The 25,518-nt window shown below is 31.9% G+C and overlaps 1 protein-coding gene across 1 annotated transcript in view; it reads right to left on the bottom strand.

Annotated features, from left to right (window-relative positions):
- LOC118191984 (uncharacterized) overlaps nt 1-25,518 on the bottom strand; it is a 405,620-nt gene that overhangs the window by 49,912 nt on the left and 330,190 nt on the right. The window contains exons 8-13 of the mRNA XM_085808716.1: nt 22,150-22,293; nt 21,884-22,024; nt 16,604-16,669; nt 11,283-11,498; nt 2,044-2,366; nt 91-273 (exon numbers count right to left, since the gene is read on the bottom strand). Coding sequence (XP_085664842.1) covers nt 91-273; nt 2,044-2,366; nt 11,283-11,498; nt 16,604-16,669; nt 21,884-22,024; nt 22,150-22,293 — 1,073 coding nt within the window. The remainder of the gene's footprint in view (nt 1-90; nt 274-2,043; nt 2,367-11,282; nt 11,499-16,603; nt 16,670-21,883; nt 22,025-22,149; nt 22,294-25,518) is intronic.

The following is a 25,518-nucleotide window of genomic DNA, read 5'->3' on the forward strand; positions in this document are numbered from 1 at the left end:
TTTATTGTTGTAATTTTAACAAAGATGTATGTTTCTAAATAGAAATCATAATTTGTTTAAGCATTCTAGAGCTGAAAATCATAAACTCACCTGGTTCAGGCAAACATTGAAGTGAAAATCGTGCCAAGGGATTTTCTTCATTGTTGAATGCTGACTTGTAATCTTCGAAATATTCTTCGGCATATTGAGCCAGATTGTCAGGTATTGTGTAGTCTCTTCCAAATGTCTTAAATAGCTGATTCGCAAGCTCCTCAAATTTTGTAGAAAAATTACCTACATTTCAAAAATTCAAAGTTTTTATATAAAAATATATACATCGTTTTCTGAGAATAGGAAAGAACACTAACTAGAAATAACAATGACAACGTATCTGTCAAATAAGTTTAAGTAAAAACCTGGATCTGTAGTTTACAATATTATAAGAATTACAGTGAAAAAATGTGAGAATTTAAAAGTGAAGATATATATATATATTTCTTAATTTATAAGTAAGACATTATGTATATAAGACGAAACACCTTCGTATTTACGTATTTATTTATTAATTATTGTTCATTGAACGGGAGTTGGTTTGTTCCCCTTGAAAAGTCAACTAATTTCCGATCAATGACAATGATTACATGCTTTTAATTTAATTTTTCCTTTTACAATTGAAATTTTGTTCTTCATGATTATTTAATTCCAGTCCCCGTTAAAACATTATTAACATTTTACTTTCAAGTTACTTCAAAATATCTTTCAAAATATAACTTAGCAGTATGGATTCACTCTTTTAAAATAATTCTACTTTAATTAAACTTAGGAGATAGCATAATCAATTAATCAATATTGTTTAGGAAATAAATCATATATATATATGTTTTAAAAAGTTAGGATTAAAATACCTAGAAAAAGTCGTAAGAGTACTTAAATGCTACTTTTTCCTTTTTTCCGAAACACATTGCAAAAATAAAAAAAATTAATAAACAATATTTGAACCGAAAATGCTTATATAGCATGAAAAATGGAATCATATGAGTAACCAAAAACATTTTTTAATTTCTATTGTTCAAAGCTTGACACAGGATTTGTCAAGGGAAAGGCGTTTTAAAGCTTCAAACCAAGTTGATTACTTAGGCCAACTAAAACAAGTTTCGTTCCAACAAATCCACTGAGACTTCGAACGGCTAAGCGAACTTAAATTTTTTTGAAGTACCAAAGCAAATGAACTTTCTCATTGAATTTGTCTCTCTTTCCGACTTGTTTCAGTTGTTCTAGCCACAAAAGTATTGAACGTTGAAATAAGTATTACTAATTAGAGTCTAAAAATTGAAACAGATTTAAAAGACCATCTGTTTCCTGTTCATTTATGCTTCAAGTTAAAAAAAAAAGGTGGGGATACTTCACTTAAAAATTCAAGTTTAATACATTATCGCAGTGGTTTCAAACTCAAACTGCACGCGGGCCCGATTTAAAAATAGCCGGCGGGCCACAATACATAAATCAATAAATAAAAGAACGAAGAAAGAAAAATAATTTTTTTTTTGTTAACAAAACAAACCAAAAAAAAAATAATAATAATTTGCACTCTAAAACATGACACCTGTACATGCATACACCTATATCATTGTCAGATTTGTTCAATGACCGTATATCAAAATATATTGCATAATTGATGATAGGACATAATTTAACTCACTAACCTGAATGAAAAAAGTTAATTCAAAATTTGACTTTACGTGTTAAAAAAATTATCAAAAATTCTTCATATTATTAGTTAATGCAATTACGTAGCTGCAAGTAAAACAAATCTTTAGAAACAAAATTCTAAATCAAATAAAAAAATCTTTTACTATCATTCCTCACAACAAATAATGAGAATAAATAATTCCTCAGTTAGGTATACATAACAGAGGAATTATTTGTATTTAATTATTACTATTTAGTTTTTTTGTATACAAATAATTAAATTATTCTTTATATTTAAATATTTTATAAACTCATACATTTCAGGACCAATTGCTTAGCATTTTTTTAAAATACACAATACATGTGCTTTCTTACGATGAAGCATTTGTTCCTCCGATCCCGGCCAAATGTCAGTTAAATTTGAGTTTTTCCAAGAAGCCATGTCAACATCATCCTTTGACAGCCATACAATCGTTTCTTGAAGAGAAGTTGATGATCTTGGTGAGGAAGTCCTACGTCCAGCCGAGGCTATGAATTCACAACAATGATAGGCATACGACAAAGCGAGCGTATTTATCCTTGGAAATGTTTCTACTGGAGGAAATTCTTTCAAGTTCCTATTATTGAACGTTTTAAGTTGTCTTAAATTTTCAAGTCCTTGAGTTGGCAATTTTGGAAACGAATTAGCTCCCAGATTTCTGAAATAAACATTTCAAATTAATCCTGTTGACATGGAAGATTATAATTACAAAGCTTTATTTTTTGTTCACATTCTAAAACAGATTTGTGTCCAAAAGTTAAGTATAATCTGTATGTTTGTAAATATTTCAGGAATAAAGTTTCAAAATGAAATTAAATTTGACACTCTTGTGTAATAAGGTTATGCAGGTATAAGTCACTCCCAATTGATGAAAGTACGATATTAACATGAAACCTTTTGTAAGTCAGAAAGGCGTAAAAAGTAACCGCTAATTTACATGTGAAAGTATTTTGAGTTCACTGTAATTTTGAGTTCACCAGGGTTTCTAAAAACGTATTAAATCGGCACTAAAAGCAAGAATGATGTTATGCAGCCAAACTAAATAGAAATAATGTATGTACAATTCCAATTCGCTTTCTAATATTTGGATGAAAATGAATTCCTGAAAGGATGTGACTTTGAAAGATGGCTAGAACCCATTATGAAGAATTGAAGGGAGCTGGTAGCTGAAATGGGATATACCTTTCCACTTTAAGGCAAAAGATTTTAAACATAGATAAAATTAGAAAAACTTTGGAATAAAAGAAAACCATGAATATGTCAACATGAGAAAATAAAAGTGTTAGGAAAAATTTGCGTTTAGACGCTCGCTTAAACAAGTCGCGCACTGTAATATTTCGCCAGACACAAACTACAACTCACATTTCATGACATTGTTTATGCATAGTCTTTGCATTTATTTTTAAGCAGCGTTGCGTTAACAGTTCTCTGCAGTTTTGATGAGATGAAAGAAGCTTCGAACCATTGCTTTAATTCTTTACTAGTATATCACACGTATCCTCGTTTGAGTTGATGGTCATTCCATGGTGACTGGTATCTAGAATCAAACGTTTTCAGTTTGAATTCAATGAGTCTTGGCACTATCATCATCATCTTGGAATACACCACTGACTTCAGAAAAGAATTCTGTTGATGAAATAAGGGGAATGTCATTCAATATATTTAGATACTGAATTGACTTCATTTTCTCTTTGCACAATGCTTCTAAGCTTCGTTCAGCAAACAAAAGCAACAGCAGATCATATATAACAGATATCCTGAGCTTTGAATAATGAGTATAATACATGAAGGGTTTAACATTACAACTGCTTCTTTGCTAATCCTGATTAGCCCGTCATGCTAAAAGAAGCATGAGCTTCTACTCATCGAGATACATAATCTCTTCCGATTGTTTTAACGTCCATCTGTAATTCCTTTCGCAAGCTGGAGTTCCCTCTTTCCAATTTAGTGTCATTAGCAAATGGCTTTTCGGTTTGCAATACATCTGTTTAATTCCAATATAGCGAGCTCTCATTTCATTCTGCAAGTAGAAATGGTCATGTTTCCGATCTGAGTATGGTAGTAAGTTATAGATGACATTTTTTTTTGTGATTTCGTGTCACTAATTGTTAACCTATCATTTTATCTGAATTCCGACAACAAATCTTCTTCGAAGTTCACTACAGTGATTTCAAGTTTTAGAAAAAAATTGAAAAGTTCGCACAGCCTGTGATATTAACTTGAAAGGCAAAAATTTTGATCTCCTTTTTAACTCTGTAATATTCTTTTCCACGACTAAGCGAAATGTCTTCAGCCGAGATTGCTTTGTAATCAGTTCTTCTAATTCCGTCATTCCAACGATTTTTCAAAATCAGGTCAATTTGGGGCTATATGCCATAATAAATTCTTAACCACAAATTGAGATTTTATGCTTGTAAAATAAACGAAAGGGCCGTCGTCAGATAGCGGTACCAGCGCATTTCCAAGGTATGCTCTATCACTGGCAGATTCGAAATGAAGACAGCTCGAAAGTTCTGTGAACTTGAAAGAGCTGCATGGTGGGTCCTGCTACTAGTAATATGCTTGTTTCAAAGATTAAGGCATGCATGATCAAATATATACCGTATTAAGGCGGAACCCCAAATGGATCATTAAAACAGTTATGGTTCCTTGGATCGTATCTCACTACTTGGATAACAGTGGCAGTTCTGGAGCTAATACATGCAGTAGTGTTCGGATCCCCAGAAGACTAGCTCTTTTATTAAAACCAACAGAATTCGTGTCCGTATGATGTGGTGACTGTATAACTTTGGACTGATTGCACGTAGTTGAAATATAAAACATGAAATTAAACAAAAATAACAAATTATACCTTAATTGATGGATAAAATTACAGACTGAAAATAGAAAAGCAAGTTGTTCTTGTGGATAAAACAAAGAGTTAAACTTACAAGAAATAAAATAAGGCCTCTAGGTGATAGAGACATCAGCAGAAAAAATTCTGCTTTCGTAAAAGTTCAAAATTAGAACATAACCTATCAAAACATTAGAAGTTTAAAAAATTTTGAATGCAAAACGTAAGGGCTTCAAGATATAAAATACTCTTTAGAAGTAAGTAGTAAATAGAAAGAACAGGGGCATATAACGACATTAACGCAGAAGCATAATTCTGCGTTAAATTACAGAAAATAATCTTTAAGGAAATGAAGCGGATGTTAGAATTAAACCTCGGATTCAATGAAAACTCAAGAATGTTCAGTGAATTCAACAGCAAAAACAATAATAAATAAATAAAAAAACAACATAGCTAACTTATGACCTCAGAGGACCATTAGGTATGGAGTTACACACCTTCGATCTGGTTTAGTAAATTTATGATTGTAGAGTATAAGTCAGCTAGAAGATAAATCAGAAAATCCATTAAATTAAATCTGTAAAACAGAATTTGGTATTAATTTAATATTGACCAGATCAGAAAGATTAAAAGAAAAGACAAATGCTAAAACTAATGAAATATATCCATACTACGTGAGGTTAATAAGGCATTTGCTGAGAGGAATGACCCATCAAAACCAGTAAAATATTTTGGAATTTGACTATCGTTCATATAAAATGTAAGAAATTAAAAGTCATAAGTTTATAAAACAATATATAAGTTCATAAAAATTTGTAGACTGGAATTGTTTGCTACTGTATAAATCATTAGCTTACTGGAAGATTACTGAATTTACTGGAAGAAGCAAGTAAATAAAATGTTTCAGATGAATGTAAAATTAATGTGAAAATAGGAAAAATGTTAACTTGTGGCAAAAGGTAACACAATTTTAGCACTAAAATTAATAAGTTACCCTATACTTAACTGTTAATACTACTATGCAACTTTTTGACAGAGGGAAAGTAGGTGGAAATTTGGCGGTAAGTTGAGAAATAGCTAATCTCTAGCGAGATAGGAAAGAAATATTATGTATTAATTTTCCTCCTAGCGACGGAAATCATTTATTGGGTATGGGAATTAAATAAAGAAATACACATGAATATGATTTATGGGTAAAACATAAGCCATGCAAGTGCACAATTTTTAATTGGTACTTATTTTTATTTGCAGGTTTAAGTATCTAAACAGGATATAACATAAAAAGGAAAGGAAAGATTGCAAATAAAATACCATATTATTATGCAGGAACACAGAATGCTGAAATATTCGGTCCTAAAGGCTCTTATAGTTCTTGAAAAGAAATGAACCCTTTTATAAATAATGAGAATACTGCACAGTTTTTTAAAATCATAAAAAAATGAAAAAAATGTAAAAATTAGCATAGCTGACAAATAAAATAGCTAATAAATAAAATTATCGTCAACAAAAATATATTAAAAAATAAAATCTGAAAGCTTTCAGATTTTACATTACGGCTAACTTTTTTTTAACGTTTTGTGTGCTGTTGTTGTTGCTTATCCTCGAAAGATCTGACATATGCCAGATCAGGTCCAGAAGGTTGTTGACCGTTAAAAAAATCAATAACAATAAGGGGATCGGATGTTATGTCCCCCTTAGAAAGTCCGGTGCAACCCAGTATGTGATCCGGTGAAGCTGGATGGTCACAGAAGTTTTTACAAGATGGGTGGATTTTTCTGCCACTATCAAAGGAAAGACATTTAAGGTGGCCACTTGTTAGTCTAGCCAGAGAAATCTCTGAGTTACGGTCACATTTGATTTCTAGCAGAGAGCCAGGGGATATTCTTGTGCACCATTAGTGCGTGGGCGGAATACGCCATATTAAATTGAGTTTATATATCTCATTTGAGTGAATTTCCTGGGAAGTAAGTTAAGAGCCAGTGACCGTTTCATTCTCACTACCCTCTTTCGCGAGTCTTTCAAGCGACCTCATTACCACTACTGTTAACATGTGATGGGGGCCACTGGAGGTGAACATCGTGGTCCTGAGAGATCTTCCTCAGTTTGAGCAGAATAGATACGCTGGTTTCATCGTTTGCGGAGGAAGAGCCAGTAAGATGTTGTGCACTGCAGCTGTCCGATAAAATCCGTAGTTCCCCAAAATCACAATCATAAGACATGATAGCATCAAGCCCCACATTAATCGCAATTAACTCGCTCCTGAAAACAGAGCAAGTGTTGTGTGCTACCTTTATTTATTAAATATCATGTTATTCTTACTTAAACCATAAAATTCAATTCAATAGCAATATTGCAAAATAATTTTAAAATGAGCATATCTTTAGAATTTCCGATACACTGTCTCGCGCTGAAGATAAAAATGTTTTTTTTTTTTTTTTTCGTACAGTATTGCCATTGCTCGCTCTGAAATTGTTGAGTTTGTTAATAAAGATTTGTTAAATTGTTACAAAATATGAAATGGATAATAAAACAAATTTCAAATTCCAAATTCGGGCTTCCAGATACCCATATTTATGGAAAGATTACGTTATTGAAAATTTGATGGCTCTAGGTACCATTGTTTTATTACAATGCAAGAAACATGTATACATTTATGCGGATTCTTCATTATTTAATTTCTTTAAATATAACACGGGGCTCTAATATTTGGTGGCAACAAACTGAAAAATGAACCGGCATTTATAGTGAACCAAAGCAAAATGCCAAAACTCTAATAGCTCTTCTCGGCTAACGCCCTTTGTGCTAAAAAATTAAAAAATATTATCCAATAACTATCTTAAAGAAGACTTTAGTGACACTGAACATAAATTTCTCAAAAATGGGGTGTGACAGACAATCATGGGAAAATTACGTATTAAATTATGTACTATTACGATAACTGTTGAATAATGCAGTTAAGTGATATGCCGGTCTTAAGTAATATATCTGTATGTTTGTTGATTTCTTCGCGGAAGTCAATATATTCTGTGCAAAAGTTTTTAGTCCTTACATCTTAATTTTTATTGTGTTTGCAATAACATTTTTAGAAATAATGGATTTCCAATAAGTAACCTCAGTGTTTTCTAGTTCGAAGCATTCACAGTGTACATTTTTCTCTTAATATAGTTATTGACAGTATTTAATAACATCAATAGGTAATTGATAGTGATAATAACATCAATAAAATGTGGTATGGATTCCAACAGAAAATGAGAGATCTGGCATAGTCCTATTTCAGATAGTAGAGAAACGAAGATTGGCGATTTTATTAATAGGATTCACTTTTTCGTAATTATGAAAATCGTGGACATACTTTCAGTTCCAATCAATGCTCTGGTTATATTGACATTACAGTTTGTAACTTGGAATTTCTTCCATACATTCAACGTTATGATAGTTCCGAGGAAGACTCCCTTTATGATAGTAAAATGATTATATTTGAACTTGATATGTATCTTCCGAATATATCTTCTTATTCGAGTACTTTTAATTTAAAAACTGGTCTTAAATTAAAAATTAAAACTGGTCATTATGTACAGAGCTGTATAAGAGAGAAATGTATGACGTGAATATTCTTCTTGATAGGCGCTTTGATTGGATTACATTAAACAATGTTGTAAATAATCTTTCTACCGCGAGTTTTAGATGTACTTCATTATCAGTTCCGATGAATAAAAATATGAAGAATGGTATTCTTTGGTGGTTTAAGGAAATTGATTGTTATAGGGAGATATAAATGCTGAAAGGCGTAGATTCCAGAGAGAAAGGAACAGTATTCTTAAAGATATCTATAAAATTAAATATTTTCAATTGAAACATAATGATAAGGCTAAATTAACAAAAGAATCTATTCATTAATAGAAAAAAACTGATATCTGAGACAGAAACATTTTATAGTGATTCTCAGTTCGGGTTTACCCATCGGAACTGGTGAAGATGCCGTTCTTCGCCTCAACGATATCTTACGGTATGGGAAGCAAATAAAGTTTACAAAGATCTTATTTGTTTCGATTTCAAAGGTGCTTAAGATAATGCTTGGTAGCTGTTTATCTTAAAAATTCGAAAAGATGCTGACATAGCACATATAATTTATAACCTGCTTAAAAGCTTCTTAAGCGAAAAGACCTCTAAGCTTTTGCTTGGGTCAAAAAGTAAGGTTTGTTCTCTGGAAAAGGTTGTTCTTTCCGGTTCTACTCTTTGGAACATAATAATAAATGACCTTTAAAGTCACCTCCACGGTTGTTTAAAAACTGCACTAGCAGGCCACTTACTTTTAATTTTCCACCGAAAGCTTTTCATAGTATTTTATTTAAAGCACAAAAATGTCGGATTTTTTTCCCAATTGGGCTCTCAGTACAATGGTGTCCTACTCGACCAAACATTCCCATGGAAAAAGCACACTGAATTCCTTTCTACAAAATACGAAAAAATTATTAATAGTTTTTACTGAATTGCCAAAAATACATACTTTTGGGTAAAATATGATGTCAAGAAATCAATATGTAAGCTGTGTATTGTGCCTTTCATTTCGTATGGCTCTTCTACTTGAAGATATGCTTTTTCAAAGAAGATTAACAAAAGAATTTTGAGAGAAACTCAACGAAGAATTGTTCTGTATAATATCAGTGGTTAAAGAACACTAAATTATATGAAGCTACTTTTATTCTTGCAGTAATTCTGCCTATTGATTTCGAAACTGAATGTAAGGTTTTCGATGCAGTGTCAAATGATACTCTCTCTGGAAGATTGCATAAAGGGAAATGTATCTTTTCCCGATATTCCTCATCCATCTAATTTGGAGTATATAAATTTCTGTGATTTTTAATAGACGGTTGAAAAGTATTTGTTTTGTTTAATTTATAGATGCCAATAAAATGTACAATAAGGTTGGTCTGGTATTTTTATGACCAATATCAAGTTTGCTATTTTAATCATCGTATTCGAAATTAACGTATAGTTTTTCAAGCAGGACTCCTCTGCATTTATCTTGCCGTCAGGTGGATCAAGGATAATGGGATTGCATCCTCAAGGTACCTTAGGTGTTCTGATTCTCTTTTTCTCTCCACTTTCTGATTAGCCTCTACAAACTGGTAATCGAAACTTTCTTAGTTTCCAGTTCCCTTAGAGGGGTTGATATTCGTTATATGCATGGTGACCTTGGAAGTTACGAAAATCAAAGAGCTGGTTTCTGAGCCAAAGATGCTTTAAATTTAACCATCGGCCTCAATATAAATATTTCAAAGAGTTATTGGAAGTCCTTTTACTATGAAAAGCTTTTATCTAAACGGAATCAGAAATCTATTTCATCTTGCACTATCGGGCAAAGCAAAAAATTCTTTCCTTCTATTTAGACAGACTATATTCCATGTCAGTCTTTTTTATAAATTTTAAAGTATCCTCGTTTTTATCTAGACACGGTAAATTTGCAAGTTACCTGTTTCGCTTCAATCTAAGATCAGTTAACTTATATGAGTATTCGAAAAATGTACCTCAAGACTTGAAACATTTAATTTTTTCCTGCCCTACTTTCAATGGAAATAGATTATGTCTTCAGAACGATATAAAATTGCTAGGTGTGATTGGCTAGCGAACTTACCTGCATCTTTCTGTTATTGTTTTTTTAATGGATGTAATATTTAATGTGTTAATTAACTTACTTTCGTAAAACCCGCGTTGTACATATGTGGTGTACGGAGAGTTTGGATGTGTTAAAAAATAAGCAGAGGTCTTATTTTTATTTAGTTTTAGGAATATATGCCCATTCACTATAATTAAAATATGTTATACAATATTCGTACCTGTGATAAACATAATATAAAAAGAAGCTACATATTATATTATATTTCTTACTATTTTATTGAATTTCTGTCTATTATGGCAGATAAGTACATTTTGTTCAGTCAGGTTTCCATCTAACCAAGGGAAAATGCCTCCAGAGAAATTTCTGTTGATCTGTTTGATTTAAACTTTCACTTAGCAAGAGTAGCAAACTAGACTTAACTTTGAGACACAAAAGCATTTTAGAAGCATAATTTTGCATGTTATGCTTATTTTTGCATATACATATTTAATTTATACACATGCCTATGGAATACATATGGAATTTCTATATTTACATATGAGATACAGAAGCATATGCAAATACATACGCGGAATACTCTAGGACATTTCCATACAAATTAAACTAATATGTTTTCACTTCTCTACATTTATACCGTCTCTTGCACGTCAAATGTAATCAGAGATCCATAAAATTTTGCATCATGAATCTTGTCAACTGAGAAACAAAACTGAGCATGAGTTCAAAAATAAGTTAAAATATTAATAAACAATTATTCAAAAAACGTTAATCAAACTTTAAATTTTAAATTGATTGTTTTGATGAACAGCTTAATAATTTGTAAACAGCATAATCGATTTTAAAGTTCACAAAATTTTATTTAGTAGTAGGCAAGCCATAGCTCTTTCATTGGTAATTTATATTTGTAGTCCAGGCTGAAAAGATCTCCATTAAGACTTACAGCAAGTCAATAACATACAGCCAAATAATTAGAGTAGGGTGTCTTGTATAGCCTCGCAAAGCTCTCTAATTTTACAGAAAATAACTGTTTATTCCAATAACAGGAATATTTCAAAAATATGCGTAGTATGTTTAAGGCTTAATTTTTTTAGAACAGATATTGTATTAAAAATAGTACTTACAAATCTCTCAGGTCTTTAAAATGAACGAAAGCATCAGGATGTATGTCTTCGATTTCGTTGCTTTCCAAATCTAATACTTGAAGGCTGGAAAGTCCAAGAAAGCTGTTTTTCAGGATTCTTGAGATTAAATTATGACTAAGAAACAGATCAATTAGATTTCCTTGATCGACGAAAAGGTTTTCATCAATAGATTCTATGGCATTGTAACTAAGATCACTGAAAAAAATAAAATAGAGTAAAAATAAAAAACGCAGGAAAAAGTCAGCATTAAAAAATGTATGTAATATTCAATCATTAAGTTATATGGAAATCATACCTGTTATACCGTAGTTTCTAACCTGCGGTTCGCGTACCCCAAGGGGCAAAAGCCAAGTACGTGATGAAACTGAGTAATGGTGGGAAAAGGCACATATATCAACAGTATAATATAAGACAGCAGTCATAAGTTGTGAAATTTATTAGCCGTTAAGATACGAGGGGAGAATATGGGACATTTTTCATAAATGCCTTCAGTTTCCGTTGCCATTTACGATTGCAGAGCTGTTAGAAGTGTTTTCTCTTTTTAAAACTTAAAAATACCGTAGTAAGCTGAATAAATAATTCTTTGGAGTTTTGTATGGAAATATAAATGCCCTGCCTTTTCACACTATTAATCCTACACTTTATAGACCCATTATTGCCTACTTACGTATTACAGTCACAGCTTGTAAATTTAAAATAATAGTAACTATGCAAATTACAAATAGGTATATTAAACGAACTGAGCTTGATTTAAAAGCAGATTTAAAGTTCTGTTAAGTTTAATATGAATTATACGATAGCTATTATCTTAATAGGAAATTATAAATATGCAGATACTACATAAATCATCTAATAACTATAGAACTATAGATTCATAAACAATAAATTCATTACTCAGTTCTATAAACTTTCACCGTTTGTCTGTTACAGAAATAAAATATTTGTTTTTTCTAAATTTCACTTCCTGATCACGAATATGCAATTTATTTTCTATTATTTGCTCTTGTTTAAGAGTTACAAAAAATCAGTATTACATTTTAAGACCCATAAAGAATGTTTTGCTAGTATTTTGAGGATTCAGCTTAATTGAAATAAGGATATTATGTAAACTTTCAATAATTAATTTCTTGAACTCGAATTCGTGCTACATTTTTTAAAATTAGCTCTTGTTTATATGTTACAGTAAAATTCATTCTATATTTAAACATTCATAAGAGATGCTTTGCTTGTATTTTCAGGATGACGCATAATTGAAATAAAGATCGCCCAACTTTGGATATAAAGTCTGAAAAGTAAGTTTTCCTTGTTTCAGGAGTAATGGCACTTTCTCTTGATTTAAACGATCCTCCTCTGAATATATAGTAAAATCATTTAGCTTATTCACGCAGGTACATGATGTGAGTTTTATTAGCATCTCAACACCATAACACATATACAGCGCAAAAATCCGATACAAAAATCGCAACACAAAAATCTAGAGGTTGTTTGGAGAACGGATGCTTATAGAGAAAGATTGAATGTTTTCGAGGATACTGGAAATGAGGTAGTGGAGTATTGTGGAATGTTATGCTGCTATGTTATTTTGTTTTTGGTTGTGATTTGATAGTTTGTTTCGAAACCATATGAAATGAGAAATGTTCTGAAAGTTTGGAATGTTTTAATGTTTTTATTCTGATGTCTCAAAGCAGTCGAAACTTTTGTTTACATTTATCTGTAGCTTTCACACAGTGGGGACCATTGTCTTCAGCTCCAATGATAAAAACACATTATTCATGCATTGTTATTTTTAACGTTAATTAAAGGCACTAATGTATTTAAGCTGGAGTAACGAGAGGTAATCAAAACCGTGAAAAACAACCTTATATTTAGCGTAGGTATAATGAAACACTCAATCGATTTCGAGGGCAGCTAAAGGTCCCTCCTCATCAGGAGAAAGAAATACATAGAAAGAAGAAAATAGGAATCACAGAAACACGTGGTGCTTATCAGCACTGCACGTCGTTATAACTAGATTTTTAATCATTTTTTTCGAGGTAATTCTATATTTTTTCGGTTTACCACGTGCACGATTTTGACTTTCGTTGCTTCTTTCCACGTGGCTATTGGTTTTTCAGTATTGGATGTTTCTCTCCTTTTGGAATGTTTTTGTCATTTGTTGATGAAAATTGTCTTCATTATTTATTGGTGTTTTTTTCATGTTATAAGTAATTACTTGTTTGGACTTTCGGAATTACATTTCTTTTGTTCACTTGTTTCTTGCTTGTGCCCTTTTCACAATATGTCCACTGACAGGAACCGATTTTGTAAGTTACGCCTTAAGCGTACGAAATTCTTGAATCATCTACAGTTTCTACTTAAATGCAAACATCAAAATTTCATTCCCAAATTTATACATGTGAAATGTAGCCTTAAAGCTTTCGTTCACGTTTCAAAAATTTTGCATAAATTCAAATTGGCACTTCTTCGTCACATTATAAGGGACACACGCAAACGTTTATCTAAAATTGAATTTGAATTATATTACCTCCATTTAAAAACTGCTAATTCCACTGAAAAGTTTTCCTCATTTGAACATACATCCTGGTCTAGAACCGATACCGTTTGTCAACGGCATAAAAATGTGCTCATTTCTAAATTCCAAAAACTCACACACCAGTCGGATAGTCCCAATTATCTAGCTGATCTTCCCACTGTAAACGTTAACTCCATCGTTAATATCTCCAATAGGAATCTTTCGGAGGATCAGTTAAAAGTATTAAAATATAATTTCAACTTTTCAAAGACATCTAAACCTTCAATTCCTCAAATCATCGCCCCTATAGAGAAAGCCTTTAAATTCTCCAAAATTTCGGAAACGCAGAAGGATACAATCCGCCACCTAATTACTCATAACGTTAATTTTAACAATAAATCTTTGGGTTCTAATCTTAGCAAAAAGGAAAATGAGATCTTACGTGAAATTAATTCTGATACTAATATCATTATCTCTAAAGCTGATAAGGGCGGACAGATCGTTGTTATGGACAAACACACATATATTACTGGAGTCTCTAAATTGATAAATGAAGGCCCATACTGCTCGATCCCTAAAGATCCTTCAACTTCGGACCTCATGAAAGTAAAAAGTGCTATTAAATCTTCCCACATTCTGCCAACTCAGTTGAAGAAATCACTTATTCCGCCTATTACTAATTGCGCTAGACTTTATGCTCTTCCAAAAGTCCACAAAACCGGTATTCCTTTTCGACCAATTGTTTCCAACATAGGTACTGCTTCATATCCTTTGGCCAAATATTTAGTTTCCAGATTTTCTCCTCTACTTGATAACAATATTCACACTGTAAAAAATTCTGTTGAAGTCATTGATAAACTTAAAAATATTTCCCCACTTCGTTCCATTATGGTTTCATTTGATGTCAAATCATTGTTTACTAATGTTCCGGTCGAAGGAGCACTAAATTGTCTTGAAACTAGGCTTCGGGAATTTCACTTCACACATACTGAAATTAATGAGTTGGTTTCGCTTACTAAAGTTTCTCTAAGTCAAACCCACTTTGTTTTCCAAAATGCATATTTTCGTCAAGTTGAAGGATTGGCTATGGGTAATCCTCTCAGTCCGGTACTTGCTGACATTTATATGCACTATTTTGAGATGAAATTATTTGATAAATTATCTTTTCGTCTTTGGATTCGGTATGTTGACGACACTTTCGCACTTTTTGACGGTTATAAAGAGGATTTATCCGAGATTCTATCTATTATGAATTCAATTGATCCAGCCATCCAATTCACTCTTGAAATTGAATCCAACAATTCCCTCCCCTTCCTCGATATTCTTATAATCCGCAATGAAACCGATTTTAGCACCACTGTGTACCGTAAACCCTTTGCAGTTTGTTTACCACCCCATGCCAAGTCATGCCACCCTGTTAAGCAAAAAATGGCTTCTTTTTACTATTATGTTTTCCGCGCGCTAAAAGTTTGTTCCTCTGAATCTTTGCTTACCAATGAACTTAATTATTTGAGAGCAGTTGCGATTGACCGTGGATTTTCTCCCGTGATTATTGATAAAGCCGTGAAAAAAAATTTTCAGATTCCCATCAAAGAAGACATTCCACTGTTAGAAATAATATCAATGACCTTGTCGTGCTTCCATTTTATCCTTCTGTTAGCTATAAAATTGCACGGATTCTCCAGAAATTCAATTTTCAAGTCGGTTTCTCCCCTATTAATAAAATTCACCCTTCGATTCTAAAAGATTGCGTTTCTGTCTTGAATTCTTGGGGAATTTATAGTATATCATGTCAGTGTGGTTTAAGATATATTGGCCAAACAAAAAGAGCGTTGAAGTTTCGTATCAAGGAACATGAATCTTATGTCAAAAAAGGGGAAATTAACAAGTCTTCAATAGCGTATCATAGCTGGACTTTTAACCATAATTTTGATTTTGGGTCTGCAAAAATCATCCAAAAGGCTTCTTCCATAGGCGAATTGGATTTTCTTGAGGCTTTTCACATTCACAAAGATTTAGAAAGTTTAGTTAATGATTTGAAGTCCAATCCAGTCCTTCCTAATGCCTTTAAAATTCTACTGTCTTAATTCAATTATTTTTGCCGATAGATGGCGTTACCTCCTCGCACTTGGTACTACCAGAGGGTATAAAAATCCGTTCAGTGGTTGCTTTCCATTATTTGAAGTTCAGATTTTGAGCGTAATGTGCATTTGCCCCTCGCTCCCTATTTTAACTTCGCTAATATTTCTTTATGCTTGATCAGACAGCCTGGCTCAGTAAAAGTAGGCGGCCAGTGCAACTCTGATTAAAAATCTAGTTATAACGACGTGCAGTGCTGATAAGCACCACGTGTTTCTGTGATTCCTATTTTCTTCTTTCTATGTATTTCTTTCTCCTGATGAGGAGGGACCTTTAGCTGCCCTCGAAATCGATTGAGTGTTTCATTATACCTACGCTAAATATAAGGTTGTTTTTCACGGTTTTGATTGTCACATTAGCGTGTTTCTCTTCTAGTCTAACGAGAGGTAATTGAAATTTTTTAATGCCACTTTAATAGTCAACACCCTCAAATTAGTAAAGATAAGCCACTTATATAGTAAAAGGTGTGTAGAACAGTATTATCAAGGTTTGGAAGCGAGACATTTCTCTCTCGTTTGAACTTTCCATCTTGTTTGAAATGAATGCAAGGCTGATAAAGTCCAAGATTTATTTCTGCAGAAGGTTAGTACCTGAAATTTAACAAATTAAAATATTGGTGGTTAATTAGAAATTTTCTGATAGTACTTACATTAAGCGTAATTCCTTACAACCCCTCAAAATAGGAATTTCTCTTAATTTATTAGATTTCAAGTTCCTGAAAAAAAAATTGAGCACAAGCATTAAAAATGTAGTAAATAATGTAAAATAAAATTCGTATCTTTAATTGTTTAATTAAGTTTTTAATCAGTTGACTGTTAAAGTCCTAAGGCATATAAACATAGCTTTAGAGTGAAGATAGCTGGTATTGTGGGAATGATGAATTAGTAATGTAAGGCTTAATTTCCCATGCGCTATTAGTTTTAAATTTCTGAATTTAGCACTATTACTTCAGAAACTAAATGATGACCCAGAAAGCGATACAGAAAAAAATGTACTAAATTAATTACGAATGACGTTTTTCAGAAATGGATAGCTCAGACAGAAACTATAAATATTAATAGTTACAGCTTTTAAAATCCGGTTTATGTCAGCCAAGTATGCAAATATGGTATGACACCGCTTCTGGAGATAAAATTTAGGCTTCAAAATGGGGAAACGATCTTCGATCATAAGATATTTAAATGATGAATATCATTAAAAATTAACGGCAGAGTATTCAAACCAAGATCATTGCTTTATAATAATTGTTGACGGAAGGTTAGAGTTCATTTTGGCATGCCCTTGGGATTTCGCACTGCTTCATTTGAAGTATGTTCAACATAAGTATGTACATATTTTACTAGCATATTTCTATATGTATATATACTGTCATATTTCTAAATATAGATATCTTTTATATATGTATGCTGGCGTATTATACTGGCATAATTCTCTCTCTATATATACTGGCATATTTCTAGATACATGTATACAATTTCATGCATGTATACTGGCATATAATACTAGCATATTTTTGAGCCTACTCCTATATTATACAGGGTAGTCAATTTAACATTCGGCTTGTAAAACGTCCCGTGAATGACAAATTTTACATCATCTACAAGTTTCTTACAAGGTCAAAAATAAGAAAAATGTCAGTATGCCTAAGCAGGACGACTCGTATTTCCAACAACGAGAGCAAAACACAACTATTCGCTGAGAACTTTCAACACCAATTTGTGGCCAACTATGCCGATGACAATAATATCTTCACTATTTGCATTCACAATTACGTGAATACCTGGCGTAAATGCGTTTTCTATCACTAAACAGTCAGACTAAAGTTTGTCATATCGTCAGACGATGAAAAATAATAATTCTTTTAGATCGGAGAAAAGGACTATTAAAAGGATTATGAACCTGTTCAGAAAGTCTACTGTAAAGTTGACTGACATTTATAACATTTTGCATAAAGCGCGAGAATTGTTCTGATTTCCAAGCCACAAAAAATCACAGCTGGAAACATAATTACTATTCCATAAATCTCTTTTCCAGTTTTGGTCAAGTATGGGAAAGGGCAGTTCTCGGGTGAACAGTTTGGATTCAAAAGGAATTTGTCAAGAAATATGCAGATGGTTCTTATTATAGAATTCATGAACAAGTCAGTGCCCAAACATGAAAAGGCCGTTCAGATTTCATTTTCAAATTAATTCGTCTGGAAATTGATAGAAATATTACTACTCTTCTGATTTCGTTTCTCCGCGGAAAGGCATGCTGTATACGGGCAGAAAATATCCCTTCCCATATATTACAACATTCAGGACTAAATTATGTTAGTTATTATGGGTGTTCCTGTTGTTTATCTGGTATATATGTGAAATACTATAATAAAAGACTTAAATTGAGTGCTAGTACGTTGCAAGGATGCACTAATCACCAAGACAATTAAACAAATTTACTCCTGTCGGGATGCAGTCAAAAATATATGAGAGTGAAATCTAGTGCACCAGATGCAGGACTTTTATCACTAAAATTGAACCGAAGTTTCTTATAATCAAAACAAAACAGAAAAAATAATATTACAAAAGAATCTACGCTTTTCTATGAGACAGTTTCTAAGTTCAATCGCTGAATATTTAGGCATCAAATTCAACTCCAAGCCTAACCGGCCTTGGCGTGTTCTCAGACATATTGTTAAAGTCCCAGGCATGGTCACGAAAATCTCGTTCTTGCGAAGAGGCTCACCGATGGATTGCTAAGGAATTGGCAAATTTATCTCACGATGAGCGTTTAGTCTGCTTCACCTGTGTCTGAAGGACTATAGTACTGCAAATCTTGCGGAATAAATTTCTTAGGAAGATAACAAAAATTTTTTTGATACGTCAGAAATAATGTTCGGCCTCGGTATTGGCAAGTGGTATTGACCTCGGAATTTGCAGGAATTGACAGGTAGGGGGCATATAAAACAGCTGTACTCTAAAGTCTTCAAATAGGGTATTTTTTAAAACATGGTTCACTATTCACAGAATTTAAATACGATATGCCTGAGATGAACTGTTCATTGAAACTCTACGCAAACCACCTCCTTAGGACAAATTTACTTGATTTCGCTCCATTTCAGGCATATCCTAGCTCTGTCTCTCTCTCTGTTGATGTTTCAAGTCATGATGCTAAGGATGTTTCTTCTATTTATTTACTAACTACCTCACTTCACAGTTTATCGAAGTTTGTGTAAGGTTCTTAAATTAAGTTATTGGAGGTATATAAATAAACGTTGAGTTTCAAGTTTTAACTCCCACATATCACTGCATCGTTCTCCTTGATGATCCATCACTGCAGCAAGATGTTTTGAAAAAAATTCTAGGTGTGAGTTTAAAAAGTGAAGTTTCGTTTCCTCTGAGATTTGAAGATTCGAACCTGGACCTTTCGCATACGCGCCAAGTGTGCTACGTTACATCACGAAGGCATGCAGATATAAGGGAGAAAATACCTTAATTAAGACATTAAAATTGGGATTCTCATTTCAACCATGGCGTTTAATAATGCCATTCTTTAAGGTAATACAATCTACCATTTCAACTTTATTTGTTCAATGTTTTTAACGCTGAAGAGAAAAGAAATGAAGCTAAGATCTATTTTTTTTAGTATTGACTACGTGTGGATCTGGCAACTAAGAGCAGAAAAGAACAAGGCAAAAAGCTAGCCGCCATTGATTGAGCTGGAAATTCGGGCTTGTGAAATGTATATTAAGATGTGAGTGGCTAGAGTGTCCATCCGAGTAGAATACGTAAGTTCTCATATATGTGTGTGAAATTCTGTTAACAGATGTAAGAGTAAAATTTCTACAGTCCATTAAATTTATTAGTGAAGTTCGTAAATATTTGTGCTATTAAATTCTTTTCCCGAACAAATGTTTTAATCGAACATTTATTTTTTAATTATCTGGTCCGTTAATAATACTTTCAGTTTCATTTAAAACAAGAGAGGAAACTGAGGTTATTACATTGACATTACATTGTTATTATATTGACAATTATTAGTTATTATATTGACAATTATTATATTGACATTATTGACAGTTATTACATTGTTATTATATTGACAATTTACATGTCAGTGCCTTACAAAACTTTCATAAGACCTAGGTTTATAAGATGTGATATAAGAACTTTGTCTTTACTAAATATGGCCTTGATGTAAAATATTTCTGCTCCCAGTTTGAAGGTTTCTGAATGGATGTCATTCTTTTACACTTTGTTCTGAGAGCTATAGACGACTGCAAAATTCCACAGTTCGCATCTGATGTTTGTTCACGTGCTTGATCACCCCTTAAAAGTTTTGTGGCGATTGTTGTGGGAAAGTGTGATAGCTTTCACAATAAGCGAAATTTACTGTATTTCGCTTTTCACAACTCGTACTATCATTACTTAGTTACAATGCTTGCTGCCTGTTATTTTGGTAAAAGCGCCTTTACAATCACGCAGACAGAGTTATCACGAAATTAGAATAACTGTGACTGTGAGCATTATAAGCGTTTGCAATAGCAGCAGTTTTGACAGTATTTTGCAGATCGCTTTGGGAAAACTACATGTTTTTTTTTTCTGATGTTAAAACTCTGTTTATACTGTTATAAAATCTTGCTTATCGTTATTAAAAAGTTCTATACGCCATGAAAAATTATTTTCATGGATGTTCTGGCCACAGCTTTTGCATATGCCCATAAATATGTCCGTACCTTTATTTTCCTTATGATAGTGTAAATGTGTGTTCTATAGTTTAACTATTTTAAAGTGTTTGTATTTTCCTCTCGAAACATGGATACATATCGTCAGCAGCTATATGAGTTAGTGGCATAAATTTTAATAGCGAAAGGTTTTTACCTGTTACTTTTTTTATTAAGATAAATTATCTGAATCAGCTTTACCAGCTCCTGAAACCTTATTAGTTAAACATTAACATGAACTTGTAGTTAATGATGGGAGTAGAAGTGTTTAGTTTCAATTCATCCTCGGATCAAAAATATGCTGATTCGCTCGTTGCCATTTCCCATCGATTTCTTCTTTCCTGATTTATCGCCTTTTCAAAAAGTCGCTTTGTGAAACAACGCTTTCATCAGTTAAAATGGCTTAGGCAAGGTGGGGCTTATTGTTATCACTTGGCTTAGCTTTCGATTTCTTATACTTATTAAACATTTTTTTTTAGAATTTATTTTACAAATTCCTTTGTAGTGCATTTTTTCATAAATGTCTTTTTAATATATTAATTTTTAATATATGTCTTTTTAACATATTAGATTTTAATAAATGTCTTTTTAATGTATTTTTGATCTACTTTTCAATATTAGCTCTGGGTTGTTATCATATTTGGTTTCAGTAAATTCAGGTTTTGATAAACTAATGATCACATTTTAAACAGACATGTATGAAAATATCAAGTAGCAACATCAGAACTAGAACTTTAAAATTTTAAAAAACTGTGATTGAAAACAAAATACCATTTTACAATTGCGCATCGCTCTAAAAATATTTTATACAATCAGACTACTAAGTGTCGCAAACCAACGGGCAGTCATCACGTAATATTTCCTATCTCAACAGTGAATTTTCAAAAGAGGATAAAATTGAAAAGGTTTTGTCATTTGGGAATACTGATGAGGGAGATAAGAGATAAAAGAAGATGAAACAGCAAGATTTTTCTTACCATAGGACGAAACGCGAAGAAAAGAATCTGGAAATCATTGTGTGATCTAATCCAGTGATTAGAGACGTTAATATTAAAACGGTTTTTACTATTGTTCAATTCTAAATCTGAGAATTCAGGTACACATGATGTTCGGATATTTTAGATATTAGGTCAAATAACACATAACTAGCCAAATAACATATTACACATGAAATAAATGTGAAAGCCATTTTAAAATGGATATCGAATTTCTGTAAACAAAACATACAAGCTCCTTAAACTTGGTGTTGTGATGCATAAGTCAGCAGGAACATAGCTTAGCTTTGCTCTGTCGATCCTCAAGTGTTCTAAAGATGAAGTGCCCGCTATGTCTGGAAAATCTTCTAAGAGCTGAATCTCTGATAATGTTCTAAAAAAAAAAGCATTTTTCAAAAAAGAGTATAAAGTAATTGAAAGTAGAAACATTAGAAAAGACAACTAGGAAATATATAACAAAGTAAAATAGAAGGGAAAAAAAGAGGGAATGATGCTTACAATTTTTTTAAATATGGCAGTTTTGAAAATGTGCTTTTGTCGACGAATTCAATAGGATTTCCCGACAATTCTAATGTGGTTAGATGACGATTCGAACTGAAGCTTGACTTGGATAAAAACCGAATTTTGTTGTTGGAGAAAGACCTGTAATAAAATAAAAGTGCCTTCATTTTCTATAATAACAACCAGTGATTATGAATCAGAAGATACTCTGATATTAATAAGCAATGATGACATATAAGTGCAATGTTTTATGACAGTAAGGCATACATGATTTTTTAATTTTCATTGCTTTGGTGAAGAAAATAAGAGAATAAAGCAAGCAGTAAAGGAAAATAATAGCAGCAGCAAGGACGTGGCCAGCTTCGAACATGAAGACTGCTCATAGGTTATAAAGAGATCTTTCCGAAAGAAGAGATTCCTTTGCCGTTTTATTTACTTGAATTTTCGTCAAGGGTAATAAACTGTATTCGGATTCAAACTACCGGGAAAAATTTAAATTGATTTAATTTTATATTTTTACTGCATTGATAATAATAAAATATTAACATCTTCTTAGATAAGTGCGTTTTCTTCCTTCTAAAGAAATCCTTCGTACTTTTTGACGTCTAAATGAAAATTGTACTACTGACGCAAGCAAGCACATTTTGTAAATCTATTAATATGCAAAATTCATTTTCACTAGTTACGTTAAGAATCTATGGAAGAAAAATGCTCAATTAAAAATACTGAAAAAAAGCCAAATGAAATTTAAAATGTTGTAAGATTTATTTTTATTTTAATGTTTGCGGGAAAAAAATTAAATGGACCGGGACCACCTGCTTCGATGCAGGGCTCTTCGTGGTCGTACAGAAGAGTCGAGATACTGGGAGGCAAGAACGCTTCATAGGCAATGACTTTGGTATTTTTGTTCTTAGTTATATTGTTTGTAACCTCTGTTTATAAGATTTCATTGTTTGTAACTTTTTACCTAGCCACTGGAAAAAAATATGTTTGCGAAAAAGAAAATTCTTCGATGTTTCAACTGCTACATGAGGCTTTAGGACTTCTGTATTCCGTTTTCACCTAATAATTCTCCTTTCCGTTTGATAAATAACTACTTAGTTTTCCACTAAGATATTTCTTCACCGGGATTTAATTCATCAAATACTGATAAAAAGAATATTCGAGATGACGTTTACTAGGATAGATTCTTGTCTTCTAATTTCTCCGCATCACGAATCTGGACTACACAACTTTAAAACGTATCTTATTGTTGTAATAATATTGTATTTAACTGATATTAGAGCTTTGTATCGGCCGTAAGGGTTATTAATGAGTAACTACAAGAAAGAAATAAGAAATAAAAACTCTCCTGCAATGCACAGTTTGATTTATTGGCATTACGCAGTGTAACCAGTAAGTAATTAATTTTCATTCTTTATTTTGGTTATTGCATCAACACAACGTAGTGAAATATTCATTATAGTTTTTATCTAAATATCTTTATTTATTGAAATACAATTAAATTAAAATTTAATTAATATTTTACTATATTTGGCGCCGTCTCAAAAGAAATAAATTTTAATTCAGATTGAGAACCTGTTAATTAACCATGTTTACCTAAAAACAAAACAAAAATTATATTGATAACGCTGCAAATGTGATTGAAATAGTTCATGCTTTTGCTAAGTAGTGTTATTGAAATAATATTTCTGTTTCAAATGATAAATAAAAATTTGATGTATGTATATATTTTGCATGCATTCCATATTATATGAAGGTCTAAAAATAATTCTAGTCAACTGGTATATAATAATGTTAATGCTTCTGATGATTGTAATAACTACATGATTCATTATAATGCATAAACAATTAATATGGGAAGATAATAATTTAGATTTGTGAGTTAAATGTAATATTACACGTCATGGATGACGATGATACGAAACAAGATAATACGACAATTAGGCATGCTGAAGCTTTAATCACAGCTCTTTAATTTTTAGATAAATTCCCTGATTCTTCTTTTGCTGACAGAAATTGGGCGTGATCATACGGCAGCCAAAGAGTTGCAGATCTATTGCAAACAAAAACGAATCATACATATTTTTTTAAAAAAAGAAAAACTAATGTCTTACGAAAATGAACGTAAGAAAACAGACACAATTTCAAAAAATTGGGAAAATTCTTATACAGTGGAGTCCAGGTTTTTATGAAAATTTTTGCCACGATATCAAATCTTTTAGAGATTATTTGTTTAACTGTAGTGAATAAACTTTATTTGCTAATAAGAGAGTTTGCTAAAATGTTAATTTGTAGTACATATGAGCATGTTTTTGGAATTTCAAATAAACAATCTCAGAAAATATTATCGACAGAAAAATTGATATAATTTAAAATTTATTCTTGTTTAACCGAGTTTTCGATTATTCGAGGCAACTACAGTCCAAATTACCTCGGATTATCAAGGTTTTGCTGGATTTTTATTTTATGGTGCTTTAAATTTTTGTCCTTTTTTTTTTTTTTTTTTTTTTTGAATTGATGTTCTGTCTAATTATTCTGAACTTATTACCTCATCCTATGCTTTTATTTTTACTTTCGCATTGGTTTCTCCTTTCCGGTATTTTAGATCTTAGAAATACTTGCTTTATATTTTACAGGAAATTATGTATTGTTTATTATTATTTGCACAAGAATTCGTACGTATATCTATCTATCTATCTAATCATCTGAGCATGCATTTATTTATTTATTTTTATGTAAATACCTATCTGTCCATCTCTCTCTCTGTATATATATATATATATATATATATATGCATATATTAATAATTTGTGCACTTATACATGACTAATAATTGAATTACGGAAAGGTTAGAGAGGCTAACATTCAACGCAGTTGCATATACGTGTATAACTTTCATTTCCCAGAAGCTTTATTGTTAACATAAACAGCCGATGAACAAACATCTCGTTCTGTGGAACATTTTCTAATGCTTAGTATCGCCTCGGAAACGTTTGAAGCATTGGGTTGCATACACTTAAGAAAAGTATCCATTAACTATACGTTTCCGATATGAATATATAATGACCACATGAAATGTTCTAAGCGTTATAAATCAAAACAGTCGAGACTGCAAGAATTGCCAGTAGGCAGATGCTTTGATCATTAAACAAGTGAGATCTTCATTTCACATATCTTTCTCACTTAAAAGTCTTTATTTAATATTTAGGGAATTATCCTTATATTTATTTAACAAGAAGCATTCTGTTAGCTAATTTTCAGCATGAAATGTCTCTTTTTGTCCCCTAAACCAATAGGGTAGTAAAAAAATTCTTTAATTGTTGAAAAGATTACACAGTTCTGGCTTGATTGATAGAAGGAGAA

This window comes from Stegodyphus dumicola, chromosome X1 (assembly GCF_044657685.1).
Source record: "Stegodyphus dumicola isolate Sdum_Otavi_A_Nest chromosome X1, ASM4465768v1".
NCBI classification, from domain to species: domain Eukaryota; kingdom Metazoa; phylum Arthropoda; class Arachnida; order Araneae; family Eresidae; genus Stegodyphus; species Stegodyphus dumicola.